This window comes from Lynx canadensis, chromosome C1 (assembly GCF_007474595.2).
Source record: "Lynx canadensis isolate LIC74 chromosome C1, mLynCan4.pri.v2, whole genome shotgun sequence".
Classification (NCBI taxonomy): Eukaryota; Metazoa; Chordata; class Mammalia; order Carnivora; family Felidae; genus Lynx; species Lynx canadensis.
In genome coordinates, this window is record NC_044310.1 from 159306475 (window position 1) to 159318989 (window position 12515).

The 12515-nt window shown below is 36.9% G+C and overlaps 1 protein-coding gene across 2 annotated transcripts in view; it reads right to left on the minus strand.

Moving 5' to 3' along the window:
* Nucleotides 1-289: 289 nt before the first annotated feature.
* TLK1 (tousled like kinase 1) overlaps nucleotides 290-12515 on the minus strand; it is a 147657-nt gene continuing 135431 nt past the window's right edge. The window contains exons 19-21 of one of the 2 annotated variants that reach the window (XM_030323584.1): nucleotides 9666-9777; nucleotides 8764-8871; nucleotides 290-2053 (exon numbers count right to left, since the gene is read on the minus strand). In XM_030323584.1, coding sequence (XP_030179444.1) covers nucleotides 1877-2053; nucleotides 8764-8871; nucleotides 9666-9777 — 397 coding nt within the window. In that variant the 3' untranslated portion in view covers nucleotides 290-1876. The remainder of the gene's footprint in view (nucleotides 2054-8763; nucleotides 8872-9665; nucleotides 9778-12515) is intronic. The other variant, XM_030323582.1, reaches the window with a different exon arrangement.

Sequence of the window (12515 nt, forward strand, 5' to 3'; positions counted from 1 at the left end):
ACTCAATGAATGCTAACATTCCGTTACCATATCAGTATTTTTTAAAAATAAGATTTCTGTCTTAATCTATGGAAGAACAGGTATAGTAGCCCTTAGGCCACTCCTCATGGTGCTAAATGTTACTTACCCAGGATTAGCCTTGATAATGATTATTAGACTTGCTTAAACAGCTTGAAGCACTTGATACTTGAAGTATACTTAAAGAATTTACTGAGCTGATTCTTAAGGAGCCAAGTCAGTTAATATCCTAAGTCTTGAAAGCTCCCTTCAAATGTAATTTTCATAGTCCTTAAATTTTAATTGTCACTGTTTATTACTGTTTTGGCTACATTCTCTACAATTTCAGCAGCATCTTAAAGAGACAATGTGTCTATATGTACAATGAAAAAACAAAATGGCTTGCAACATGAGAAATAAGAGCCACAGTTTAACTGTACAATATTAAGGAGAATCTGTGGTATCACCTCCTTTTTCCGCAACATGGACAACTTACATGTAAGTATCAGCATTATGAATGTGACAAATAATTCTTACAGGAGTAAAATACAACATCCTGAAAAATAATGGTTTCTACCATACAAGGCAGTTAGAAAATGTTCACATTTTAACAAATCTGTACAAACCACAAGAAACTTGTTTATGGGACCATCATCCCACCTTGCTGATAAGAACCTTCTAGAAATGTAGGATAAACATGAACAATTTATAAATCTAGTATCTATGTGCTCCACAGCCCTAGAACCCAAGAAACTGATTTAGTGAACCCTAATATGTCCAAGAAGGATCATTTTTACATGCCTTGATTGTTAATGAATGCCAACCTTTAATATCTCTCTATGATGTACAGTCAACTTGCACCTTTAAAGAGGTCATTAAATTTTTTAGCAAAGAAGCAACGTCATTTAGCAGCAATTAAAGCGCCTTCAAGAAGACTTAAAAAAAATACAATATCCAATTAGAAAAGCCGTATTTTTAAACATTTGTACAAGAATAAGCTGCTGAAACTTGGTAATTGAAATACAACATCTGTACAACAATTTACAATAGAGCTAGAAGGGAACTTTATCATTATCCTGCATAGAACTGGTCTGGTCCACATTTGGTCACATACTATCACTTGTTTATGAACAAGGCCTGGTAATAAAGGGAAAATAATCTTAATTCTAACATGTTGAAAACACCAGAGATAATGCAATTTAGCGAATTCAACTGATTTCAAAACAAGCAGCTCATTTTGTCAAAGGTGTAAAGTATCTAGAAATAACAGCTCTCCCGTTAACATGACTAGTGTGTGTGGGGTGGGGAACGGACATGTGACTCCGAGGTACAACTTGGTAAAAGCCAGAACAGGCAAGTGACAAAGTCTAACTTTGTCCAAAGATGCTAACTCTCACATTCTACTACTATAAAACACAACTGTCACTGCCATTCAGTTCTTACTTTGGTTTCAGCAGGTTAACTGCTGAATGCTGAAGAATGTATCCAGGCACTATAGTTCTTGTGTTAGAAATATTTTTTCCGTGTGTTTTTAAATAATGAAAAACTACCCTTCATATTAGAACTCTCTAGTAACAACCAAATGTATTTAAGTATTATAAACGTTATTTACAGTGTTCCCCCAAACAACGATTTTTCTCCTTAGTATGGTATTCCTGTTTCTGTGCAACAGGCAGTCATCTTTCACTGCTTAAGGTTACAAAGTGTACACTTTATTCATTGTCCATGATCCACTCTCATACAAATGACGCTATGAAGAACTTCAGTTCACAAACAACCATGTCTGTGTGAAAAAGGAAACAAAAACAATCAAATGCTCTCAAACTCAAGTGTGTATCTGGAAGCAATTCAAAGATACCATGCCAATTTTGGAGGAAAATCAGTAAGTAATTATGCTTGAAGAAGGGGGTGTGGGGGATGCTGTGAGGCCAGCCATGTGTAAGTTTCCTGAAGAATTTGATCTTCTCATGTGCGGGAGAAGGTATGGGTCATTTGCCAGTTGGTGCACATCAAACCGATCTTCTTTTCGGTAGGCCAAACAGCGTCTTATAAAGGCCTTAAAAAAAAAAATTCAGAAGTTAAAATTTTTGTTTTTAAAAATATGTATTTTGGGGGGAGGGGCAGAGAGAGGGGGACAGAAGATCTGAAATGGGCTCCGTGCTGACAGTAGTAAGCCTGATGTGGGGCTCGAGCTAAAGAATTTTGAGATCATGGACACTCAACTGACTGAGCCACCCAGGTGCCCCAATTTTTGCCCCTTCTAATCATCCTACAGAAGGATGAACACATTTAATATATTTCATTTCATTAGTATTCAAATCTTTAAAATTCTGTAGCAATAAAATTCTTCAAATTCAACTCAATTCATCCTTAGTGGTTCACTTTAGTCTAAATGATAATTGCTACCGTTTAAACTTCCTGTTGGAAAGATGCATCTCATTTTTAAAAAAAATTTACAGCTGGAACAAAAATTAGCATTTTAATCCCTTTTGGATATGCAGTTAATTCAGTGGCATTTTAAGTACATTCATGTTGTGAAACATCAAGATTGACCATGTCCAGAACATTTTCATCATCCAAAACTTATCCAACATCCAAAGCAGAAGTCAAAATTCTGTATCCATTAAACAAGAACTCCCCACTCCTCCTTCGAAGCCCCAGCACTTGGTAACCACTATTCTACAAGTAGAGTAAGATTTGTCCTTTTGTGTAAGGCTTATTTCCCTTACCATAACGCTTAAGAGTTCTCCATGTTGTAGCATGCATCAGAATTTCATTTCTTTTTAAGGCTGAATACTCCATTCCATGCAATTACCACATTGTATTTATCCATTTATCTGTTGACTGACATTTGCATTGTTTCTTCCTTTTGACTACTGTGAATAATGCTGCTGTGAGCAATGGTCTATAAATATCTATTTGATCCTTGCCTTTGGGGGGAGGGGCACATACCTAAAAGTGGAATTGCTGGATGACAATTATTTTTAAAAACTGAAGTATAACTGACTGATCTATAACATATTAGTTTTAAGTGTGCAACCTAATAATTCGATATTTGTATATTGCAAAATGACCAGCACAATGTAACTAGTTAACATCCGTCACCAAAGTTACAACTGTTCTTTTTTTTTTTTTTTTTTTTTGTATTTATTTTTGGGACAGAGAGAGACAGAGCATGAACGGGGGAGGGGCAGAGAGAGAGGGAGACACAGAATCGGAAACAGGCTCCAGGCTCTGAGCCATCAGCCCAGAGCCCGACGCGGGGCTCGAACCCATGGACTGTGAGATCGTGACCTGGCTGAAGTCGGACGCTTAACCGACTGCGCCACCCAGGCGCCCCGTTACAACTGTTCTTTAAGTTTATTTACTTTCAGAGAGTGAGAGTGAGCAAGCCAGCATGAGTTGGGGGTGGGGGGGTGGCAGAGAGAAAGGGAGAGAGAGAATACCAAGCAGGCTCCACACTGTCAGCACGGAGCCTGATGCAGAGCTTCACTTCATAAACGCTGAGATCATGACCTGAGCTGAAATCAAGAGATGGATGCTTAACTGACTGGGCCGCCCAGGAGCCCATTTTTCTTTCATTTGATAAATTTAAAATCTATTCTCATAGCAACTTTCAAATATATAGTGTTATTAATTATAGTCACTATACTGTACATTACATCCCCATGACTTAATTTTTTAATTTACATCCAAATGAGTTAACATATAGTGCAACAATGATTTCAGAAGTAGATTCCTTAATGCCCCTTACCCATTTAGCCCATCCACCCTCCCACAACCAACCCTTTGTTCTCTATATTTAAGAGTCTCTTATGCTGTCCCCTCTCCCTTATTTTTGCTTCCCTTCCCTTATGTTCATCTGTTTTGTATCTTTAAAAAATTTTTTAACATTTTATTTTTGAGAGAGCATGAATGGGGAGGGGAAGAGAGAGAGGGAGACACAGAATCTAAAGAGGGCTCCAGGCTCTGAGCTGTCAGCACAGAGCCCGAATCGGGGCTCAAACTCATGAACCGTGAGATCATGACCTGAGCGGAAGTCAGTCACTTAACTGAGCCACTCAGGTGCCTTGTATCTTCTGTTTTGTATCTTAAATTCCTCATATGAGCGAATCCCCATGACTTATTCTGTAACTGGAAGCTTTGACCCTACCCTCATCGCTTATTCTGCTCACCCCCTACTCCCTGCTTCCCACCAGTCTGTTCTTTGTATCCATGAGCTTGGATTTTTTTTTTTTTTTTTTGTAAGATTCCATATACAAGTGTGATTAGATGGTATTTGTCTTTCTCTGACTTATCTCACTTATTTAGCATAATGCATTTAAGGTCCATCCATGTTGTTGCAACTGGTGAGATCTTCCTTCCTTCTCATGGCTGAGTAATATCCTGTAAATGTGTGTGTACACACATATATACATATACACACACACACACACACACACATGTTCAGCCACTATGTTGTTTTCATGTCTTGGCTACTGTAAATAATGCTGCAGTGAACACAGAGGTGCAGGTGTATTTTCCAATTTGTGTTTTCCTTTTCTGTGGATAAATACCAGAAGTAGAATTACGTGATCACATGGAAATTGTATTTTTAATTTTTTGATAAAACTCCATACTATTTTCCACAGTGGCCATACCAATTTACATTCCCACCAAACTGTGCACAAGGGTTCCCTGTTCTCCACATCCTTGCCAATACTTGTTTCTTGCCTTTCTAACAGCCGTTATAACAGGTATGACGGGATAGCTCACTGTGGTTTTGATCTGCACTTCCCTGATTAGTGATGATGAGCACCTTTCTGTGTATCTGTTAGCTATATGTCTTCTTTGGAAAAGTGTCTATTCAGATACTCTGCTCAGGGCAATCAGATTATTTTCTGCTATTGAGTTGTACAAGCTCTGTACATATTGTGGATAGTCACCCCATATCAGCTATGATTTGCAAATATTTTCTCCCATTTGGTAGGCTGCCTTTTCATTTTGTCAAATCCTTTGCTATGTAGAAGGTTTTTCATTTGATGTACTCCCACTTGTCAATTTTTGCTTTTGCTGCCTTTGCTTTTGGTGTCAGATCCACAAATCCTCACCAAGGCTGATGTCAAGGAGCTTACTGGCTGTGTTTTCTTCCATTCGAGACTCTCATCCACTTTTAGTTTATTCTCGTGTATGGTGTAAGACAGTGGTCCACTTCTCACAATATTATTTATTGAAGAAACTGTCCTTTCTCTACTGTATAGTCTTGGCTCTTTTGTCATAAATTAATCATCTATGCATGGGTTTACTTCTGGGCTCTCTATTCTGTTCCACTGATTTTTCCCTTTTTTATGCCAATATCATACTGTTTTGATTGCTACAGCTTTGAAATATAGTTCAAAATCAAGCAGTTTGATGCCTTCAGCTTTGTTCTTTGGCTATCCAGGGTTCTTCTGTGGTTCCGTACAAATTTTAGGATTGTGGAGTCTATTGTGTGGATTGTGTGAAAAATGCCATTGGAATTTTCATAGGGAGTACATTCAGTTTTCAGATTGCTTTGGGTAGTAAGGACTTTTTAATATTCTAATTCATGAGCACAGAGTATCTTTCCATTTATCTGTATTGTTTTCAATTCCTTTCATCAATGTTTTATAAGTTTTCAGCATACACATCCTTCAATTCCTTGGCTAAATTTATTCCTAATTTTCTTTTTGATGCAACTGTAAATGGGACAGTTCTCTTAATTTCTGTTACTAGTATACAGAAATCCAATAGATTTTTGCGTACTCATCTTTATATCCTGCAACTTTACTGAATTTTTTTTATTAGTTTTATTAGTTTCGGGTGCAGTCTATTTAGGGTTTTCTATATATATATAGTGACCTTTTTACTTCTTCCTTTCCAAACTGGATGCCTTTTATTTGTTTCTTGCCTACTTGCTCTGGCAAGAACTTCCAAATACTATGTTGAATATGGAAAGCTGCTGCATTTTTCCTTATACAATTGTAAACTCCTAGAATTTTTCTTCTGCTGAAAGACTCCTCTCACCCTCCTTCCATTTTACTATCAGTTTATTCTGGCCACAGGGTATGATGCCGCTTTTTGTCATATTTCTTTCCTTTTTAAACATCTTTCTTTAGATGAAGGGAATGCTGACGTGATACTTCTATTGGGGTTTGTTTCTTAGGTTAATATCATGTATCAGTACACTTTTGAAAAAACTAATGGAATATAATCCGTATCTGTTTTTCCTTCTCAAACTGGTTTTATATATTGTCCTTCAAAATGGCCTTTTATTTTTTAAAGAAATCTAACATTTACAAGACAGTACACAAATCCTGAGTGTATAGCACAAAGCAAATCTACGTAACTGGCAACCAGAACAAGAAAAAGAACTTTACCAGAACCTCTAGTCTCTTCGTGCCCCTTTCCAGGCACTGGCTCTGTCCACAATAATCTCTTTCCTGACTTCTAATACTGTAGTTGAGTTTTGGTTGTTCTGAACTTTATTTAAGTGGAATTATAGCTTATGTTCTCTTTTGCCTGGCTTCTTTCACTCAGTACTATATTTGAGAGATTCATCCAATTTTTGCAACAGATAAAACATTCTCAAGGGATAACTGATTGTTTCCTTTTAATCCTGACACTAGAAATAACTTTAGCAGCTTGTCTTGAAATTCCCAACTTCCAGATACATTCATGAATTAAAGCATCTGTAGGGAAACTACAAGTAAGAGACATAACTTTAAAATCAAAACTTAATCACCTTAAAAAGTATTCTGCACCTTCTCAGTTTGAAATTCATTATAAGTAATTTTTTTTCTTTAAAAACAAAACCTAGCTTTTCTCATCATTATACCTTGGGTATTAGCTAATATTTACTAAAATTTTTCCCGAATCCTTAGGTCTTAATCATTTTCTGAGTGGTCACTGAAACCCAACATGGAGAAAAAAATATCAAGAGTGACTGATATGTTCAAGGCAGAGTTTTAGAAGATGAAAAGCTGCTGACAGCAAGGTTAGGAAGTCTACAAGGAGAAAATGTACTTCAGATGCCCACACCAGGTCAGTGGAGGTACTTGGTAAAGGTGTACTCTGTAAGGATGAGATCTGAAAAGAACACATGCAAAACCCCACAAAAAACAATGTGATCTTCCCCATCCCAGATCTGAGGTGGGGGAGCCTAGGAAGAGCCTAAGGCTAGACTCAGGGATCGTCAAATGGGACTTCTTTTTGGCACACTACATTCATGCCTGGTCATTTCTGCCGGTTGATTCATTTAGTTTCTGTTCTCATGAAGGCAGAATTTAGATGCCAACATTGTCAGGTTCCTTTTAAAGGAGACATATTTACCTTATGAAAAATACGTGATGTTCTTATTCTGAAGCATAATGAATTATCTTCTAAGAGTCATCCAAATAACTTGCTAAAGCACCAGTTAAGATGTAACAGACAAAATGAAATACAAGACGGTTCCAAAAAGCACAGAGTACAAAAAAACCCTAGTAAGTACATCTTCAGTTATGAAGGTCACTATGACCTCAATGAATGGTAACATCTAGCAGTATTTTATCTATATTCTAAGAAACTATATAATGCCTGTTTATGAATTATCCTTATGGCCTAGACTACTCACACCAGAAAAAATGGGAACTTCATGTGGTTTTTTTCTCAGCAATTTCATAGGTTTTAAAAAGGAAAAGATGCCAACAGGGCTCACAGAGAAATGAGCTTTGTGAGAAGGATAACAAAGCAGGAGTGAAAATACAAATGTGAAAGGCCAACAGGATGAAGGTGGGAAGATGTAAGTACTGTAAACATTCTATTAATTAGAAATGGCTATTCTGTGTTACCACACAGACATATGGATTAGAACTACAGGAAGCCACTATTACAGATTCACAGACCGCTACATGGAAGCACAGGTGATGAAGAGGTCAGGCTTTTTCCACAGCTCCTGTAGGGTGGCATACGGTCAACAGTGAATTCTGGAGTCTAGCGTAAGTGAATACTTTGGTCCACAGCTCTCCTACTTACTAGCTAGTTTGCTTCTGGGCAAAATACTTCTACGATGGCTTAGCTGGCCTCCTACTTTATACAATGGGAATAACAAGAAACTGATCTACACCTCATAAGGTTGTTAATAGATAAAGTATCAACACAATGCTTGGCACACAAGCACTAAATAAATGGTAGTTATTACTACTTTTATTACTTCTTATACACTTAAAATACTTCAGTATTAACACAAGTTTGTGATTTTCCCTTGCTCTCCACAAAGCAAGCTGGTGTGATCAAAGAATCAGGGACTGTATTTGAGTCTTGAAAACTATCAAAACCAAAGACCGAAGAAACAATTTTCCAGAGCAAATAACCAGTCCCAACGGGACAGATTTCACTGTGGTAGTGATCCCTTTTACTTTACTTGTAAGTACAGTTGACCCTTGAACAATGTGGGGGTTAGGGGCACAACTGAAAATCCAAATATAACTGAAATGCCCAAAAATGTAACTACAAATAGTCTAGTGTTGACTGGAGGCCTTACCAACAACAAACAGTTGAGTAATATATATGCTGTAGGTTATACATATTAAATGCTGTATTCTGTCAATAAAAAATTAGAGAAAAGAAAATGTTAAAATCATAAAATACATTTATAGTATTGTACTGTTTACTGAAGAAAATCCACATTAAGTAGACCTGTGTGGTTCAAAAGTCAATTGTACTTTGTTTTAAGCACAATTTATGAAAAGAATTACTTCACAAAACCTATTTACATAAATTTAATACCTTTGCTTCACTGCTTACAACTGGTTTTACAGGGAACTGGACTTCTGTGGCTTTTAATATTGTATTTTCTTGAAGAATGTCTTGTTGAGATTGATTGTGACCAAATGGCTTAAAAAAAAAAAAAAGAATAAAATGTTTAAATATTTTGTGAGAAATTTCTAAGAGTAATTATCAGTGAATCCCCAAGATACAAATGATTTGTATTCTAAAAAATCCTGTCCTCAGTTACTTGGAACTTGGGATGCATTTTCTTAAAACAAGGTTCTGAGAGCAGGCTGAGTAAACCCATCTAATCAATCCTCCACATAGCTGAAACATTGTGAATAAGCACAGAAAATAATGCTGTTACAATATAATCAAGATAAAAATATAAAAAGAAATCAAAATTATGACTGGTCAAAAAATTGAAATACGATTAGAGGAGTAAGAAGCAGTGAAAACGTCTGTGAAAATTCCAAAGAATAAAATACCTGATCACAATACATTCCCTTCAATGACAACTCAGGGATGGGAAAGTGTCTGTGGCCGCTCACGGTTCTGACTTCAATATAAAGAGAGGTTTGGAAAGAATTAAGGCTAAGTTTGATGAAGTTTCCCTGAGAAAGCTAAACTGAGTAGGAGGAGGGGAGACAATGTGAGCAAATAGAGAGAATGGAGAATGAAAAGTGTTTTCCACTTTCCAATATCCCTAAATAGCAGAAAATGTTAGCACTATTAACAGATAGCTTCTTTTACTTTAAAAAAAAAAAAGGGGCGGTGGGTAGGGATGCCCAAAGCAACTTAAGTAAGCTGCTGGCTTTCCTTAGAAGGGTCTACACTGACTTGAAGTTAGTTAAACTTTGCATTTAAAAAGGAAATTCAACTTATCTCCACACAGCAGAATCCTGCATACTTTAACTTACCTTTCTACCATAAAGACACTGAAAGAAGATGACTCCAACTGACCATACATCAACCTTGTTGGAAATCTTTGGTGGTTCTTTTCCAACCACAAAACACTCAGGAGGTAAATACCTATAGTTTTTTTGGGGGGTGGGGTGGGGAGGGTAGAAAACAGGAAAGGATACTGTTAAGAATCTGTAACTTAAAGCCTTCTCAGTGTACATTTAGAATACCCAGAACACTCCTGTCATCTATACATAAAACCTTAGGACTTTTATCAATGAAAATGACCAAAACTTTTGAAGCATTTACATCCTTGTGTTATCTGACTCTAGAGTCAAAACCTACAACTTTGTGATGAAGTCTGCAATATACACATATTATGTATACGTATTATATATACTAACAAATCTTTCATTTCTGTAGACAATATATATATAATCATTAGAAATTACAATGTTCTAATTTGAGCAAGCAATAATAAATGCTCTCCCATGCCCTTTCAACCTGAGTTCAAACCGTAGACAATTCTCTTCCTAAAGCACCTATCTGACCACTTGGTTCTTCTGTTTAAAAAACTGCAACATCATGAACCACCAGATTAAGACCTCCTAGCTCTTGTTGGTACACACAGACCCATCCTAATCTAGAAGCAACTTAAATTTCCAAAATCTGCACTCCCTCTTCTCCTTCATTCCCACACCTCCTCAAACTGGCTAGGCAAAAACAATTCACTTGGTTCCCCAACAATGCCCTCTGCTGCATCCACCCCCACTACCCACCACCTTCCTATGCTTAATATGAATCTCTAATGCCTTCCCTGACCACTCCATTTGGTGAGTACCTTCTCTCTTTTAAGAGACACTGGACCTTCATAAGCCTTCTCTGTTTCCTCCAGGCTGAGCTTTGCTGCCTCCCTACGTAACCAGCAGATGTTATGGTACCTCTATTATGGCATTAAACTAAAATCCCACTAAACTGTGAGCAGAGCTCAAGGAGCTCTTATTATTCAATGTGTAGTTTTTGAACACAGCAGCATCTGAAATATGTTAAGAATTCAAAAATACTATTTTCTATTTTTAAGTTCATAATTTTATATAAAGGAAAAGTAAAAATAAATTTGTCACACCTTAGATTGTAAGTAAAAAAATCCACCAGGGATGCAAGCATCTCCCACCTTAAAATTTAGATAAACTTAAAAAATCCTGGAAAGGAGTTTTTTTTTTTCCTTTAGTTTTATACTATGATAAAATCATTTACATTTCAGCAGAAACGGATAGATTTCTTTAAAAAAAAAAAAAACTTTTTGAAAAAGAACCAACAAAAATGACCAATAATTTATTTGGAATGTAAATCCTTTTCTACCCCCCAAATCAAGTAAAAAGCCAGACTTGTTTTATGATAAAAATATATATTTTGTGTATATTTATGAAACAAGAATGGCTTGTAAACACTATGCTGCACTGTCTCTTGAGGCAAAAGGGTAGAACCAAAGAGAGAAATTGTAGGGAGAGAGACCCAAAGCTGGAGAGAAATGACCACCAGGACTTAGTGAAAAATTGCATTTGAGGCCTGAGAGGAAAGGGGGGACAAAACTGATTTTCTTCTAACTGGTAACTGAAAAATAGTTTATACATTTCTGGGGATGAGATGTAATTTGTGAAAGTACTATATATATGTATTGTAAAAGACTGTAGAGAACATCCCAGTTTACCAAACACACAGCTAAGAAACTTAAAACCATTTTTTTTTTAATTTTTTTTTTTTCAACGTTTATTTATTTTTGGGACAGAGAGAGACAGAGCATGAACGGGGGAGGGGCAGAGAGAGAGGGAGACACAGAATCGGAAACAGGCTCCAGGCTCTGAGCCATCAGCCCAGAGCCTGACGCGGGGCTCGAACTCACGGACCGCGAGATCGTGACCTGGCTGAAGTCGGACGCTTAACCGACTGCGCCACCCAGGCACCCCTTAAAACCATTTTTAAAAACGTTTCTATGGGAAATACATTCCAGGTTACTACATGGAAATACTCCAGCCCTCCTGTCAGAGGTAAATCTCCTTGCCCAGACCTCCACTAGCAAAGCCAGAGTGCGAGGGAAACAACATAGCAGGAAACTCTGCAGAGGAAGGACGATCTATTATTTAGAACTGTCTAAATCTACTACGTCAAGCTGTCGTCCATAGAATCTAGGGTTCTATAAAGGAGACTCGATGCTGCAACTCTAAAGACTGCTGATTGAGGATACTAACTTTTAGGGGGTTACTAATTTGATAATTTTCTTTAAATATGGAAGAAAAATCCATGACCTACTATCTTACTCATAGTCCTAGAAAATGGTACAAGCAGAATTTGAGAGTAAAATGGTTTTAGAAGAATATAGGGAAAGTCAAGTTCACATAGACCGGCAGCATCCTGTGGAACTGGTTATTATGTGCCCAGGCTGTGTGAAGACTGTTCTAGAAACTAGTCTCCATCCTGTTCAATGAAGTTGTGTACAGTTCTCTCTCCAATTAAAATTTTACTCCTTTTGCTAAACTAAGTTTGTTTTGAAATCTTATAGTCTTATGTTCTCCACTATGGTGCATTTGACCAGAAGTTTGAAAATTCACTGAGAAGTGATTTTTGTCAACACCTTGGTACTCTGAAGGGAATGACACTCATTTAGACTTAGATCTATGAATCTATAGTTCTATCCAGAGTTTATACATACGAAGTTATTAAAAGGGATTTCTGAGAGTCAAGTCCAAAGACCAAGAATATGCTAAACTTCTTTCCCATTGTAAGATCAATGCAATCTTCATCTTCAACAAAAACCAAAAAACTTCTACAATGAGGGCTTCATGCTTATGACTATTGCTTGTAATAGT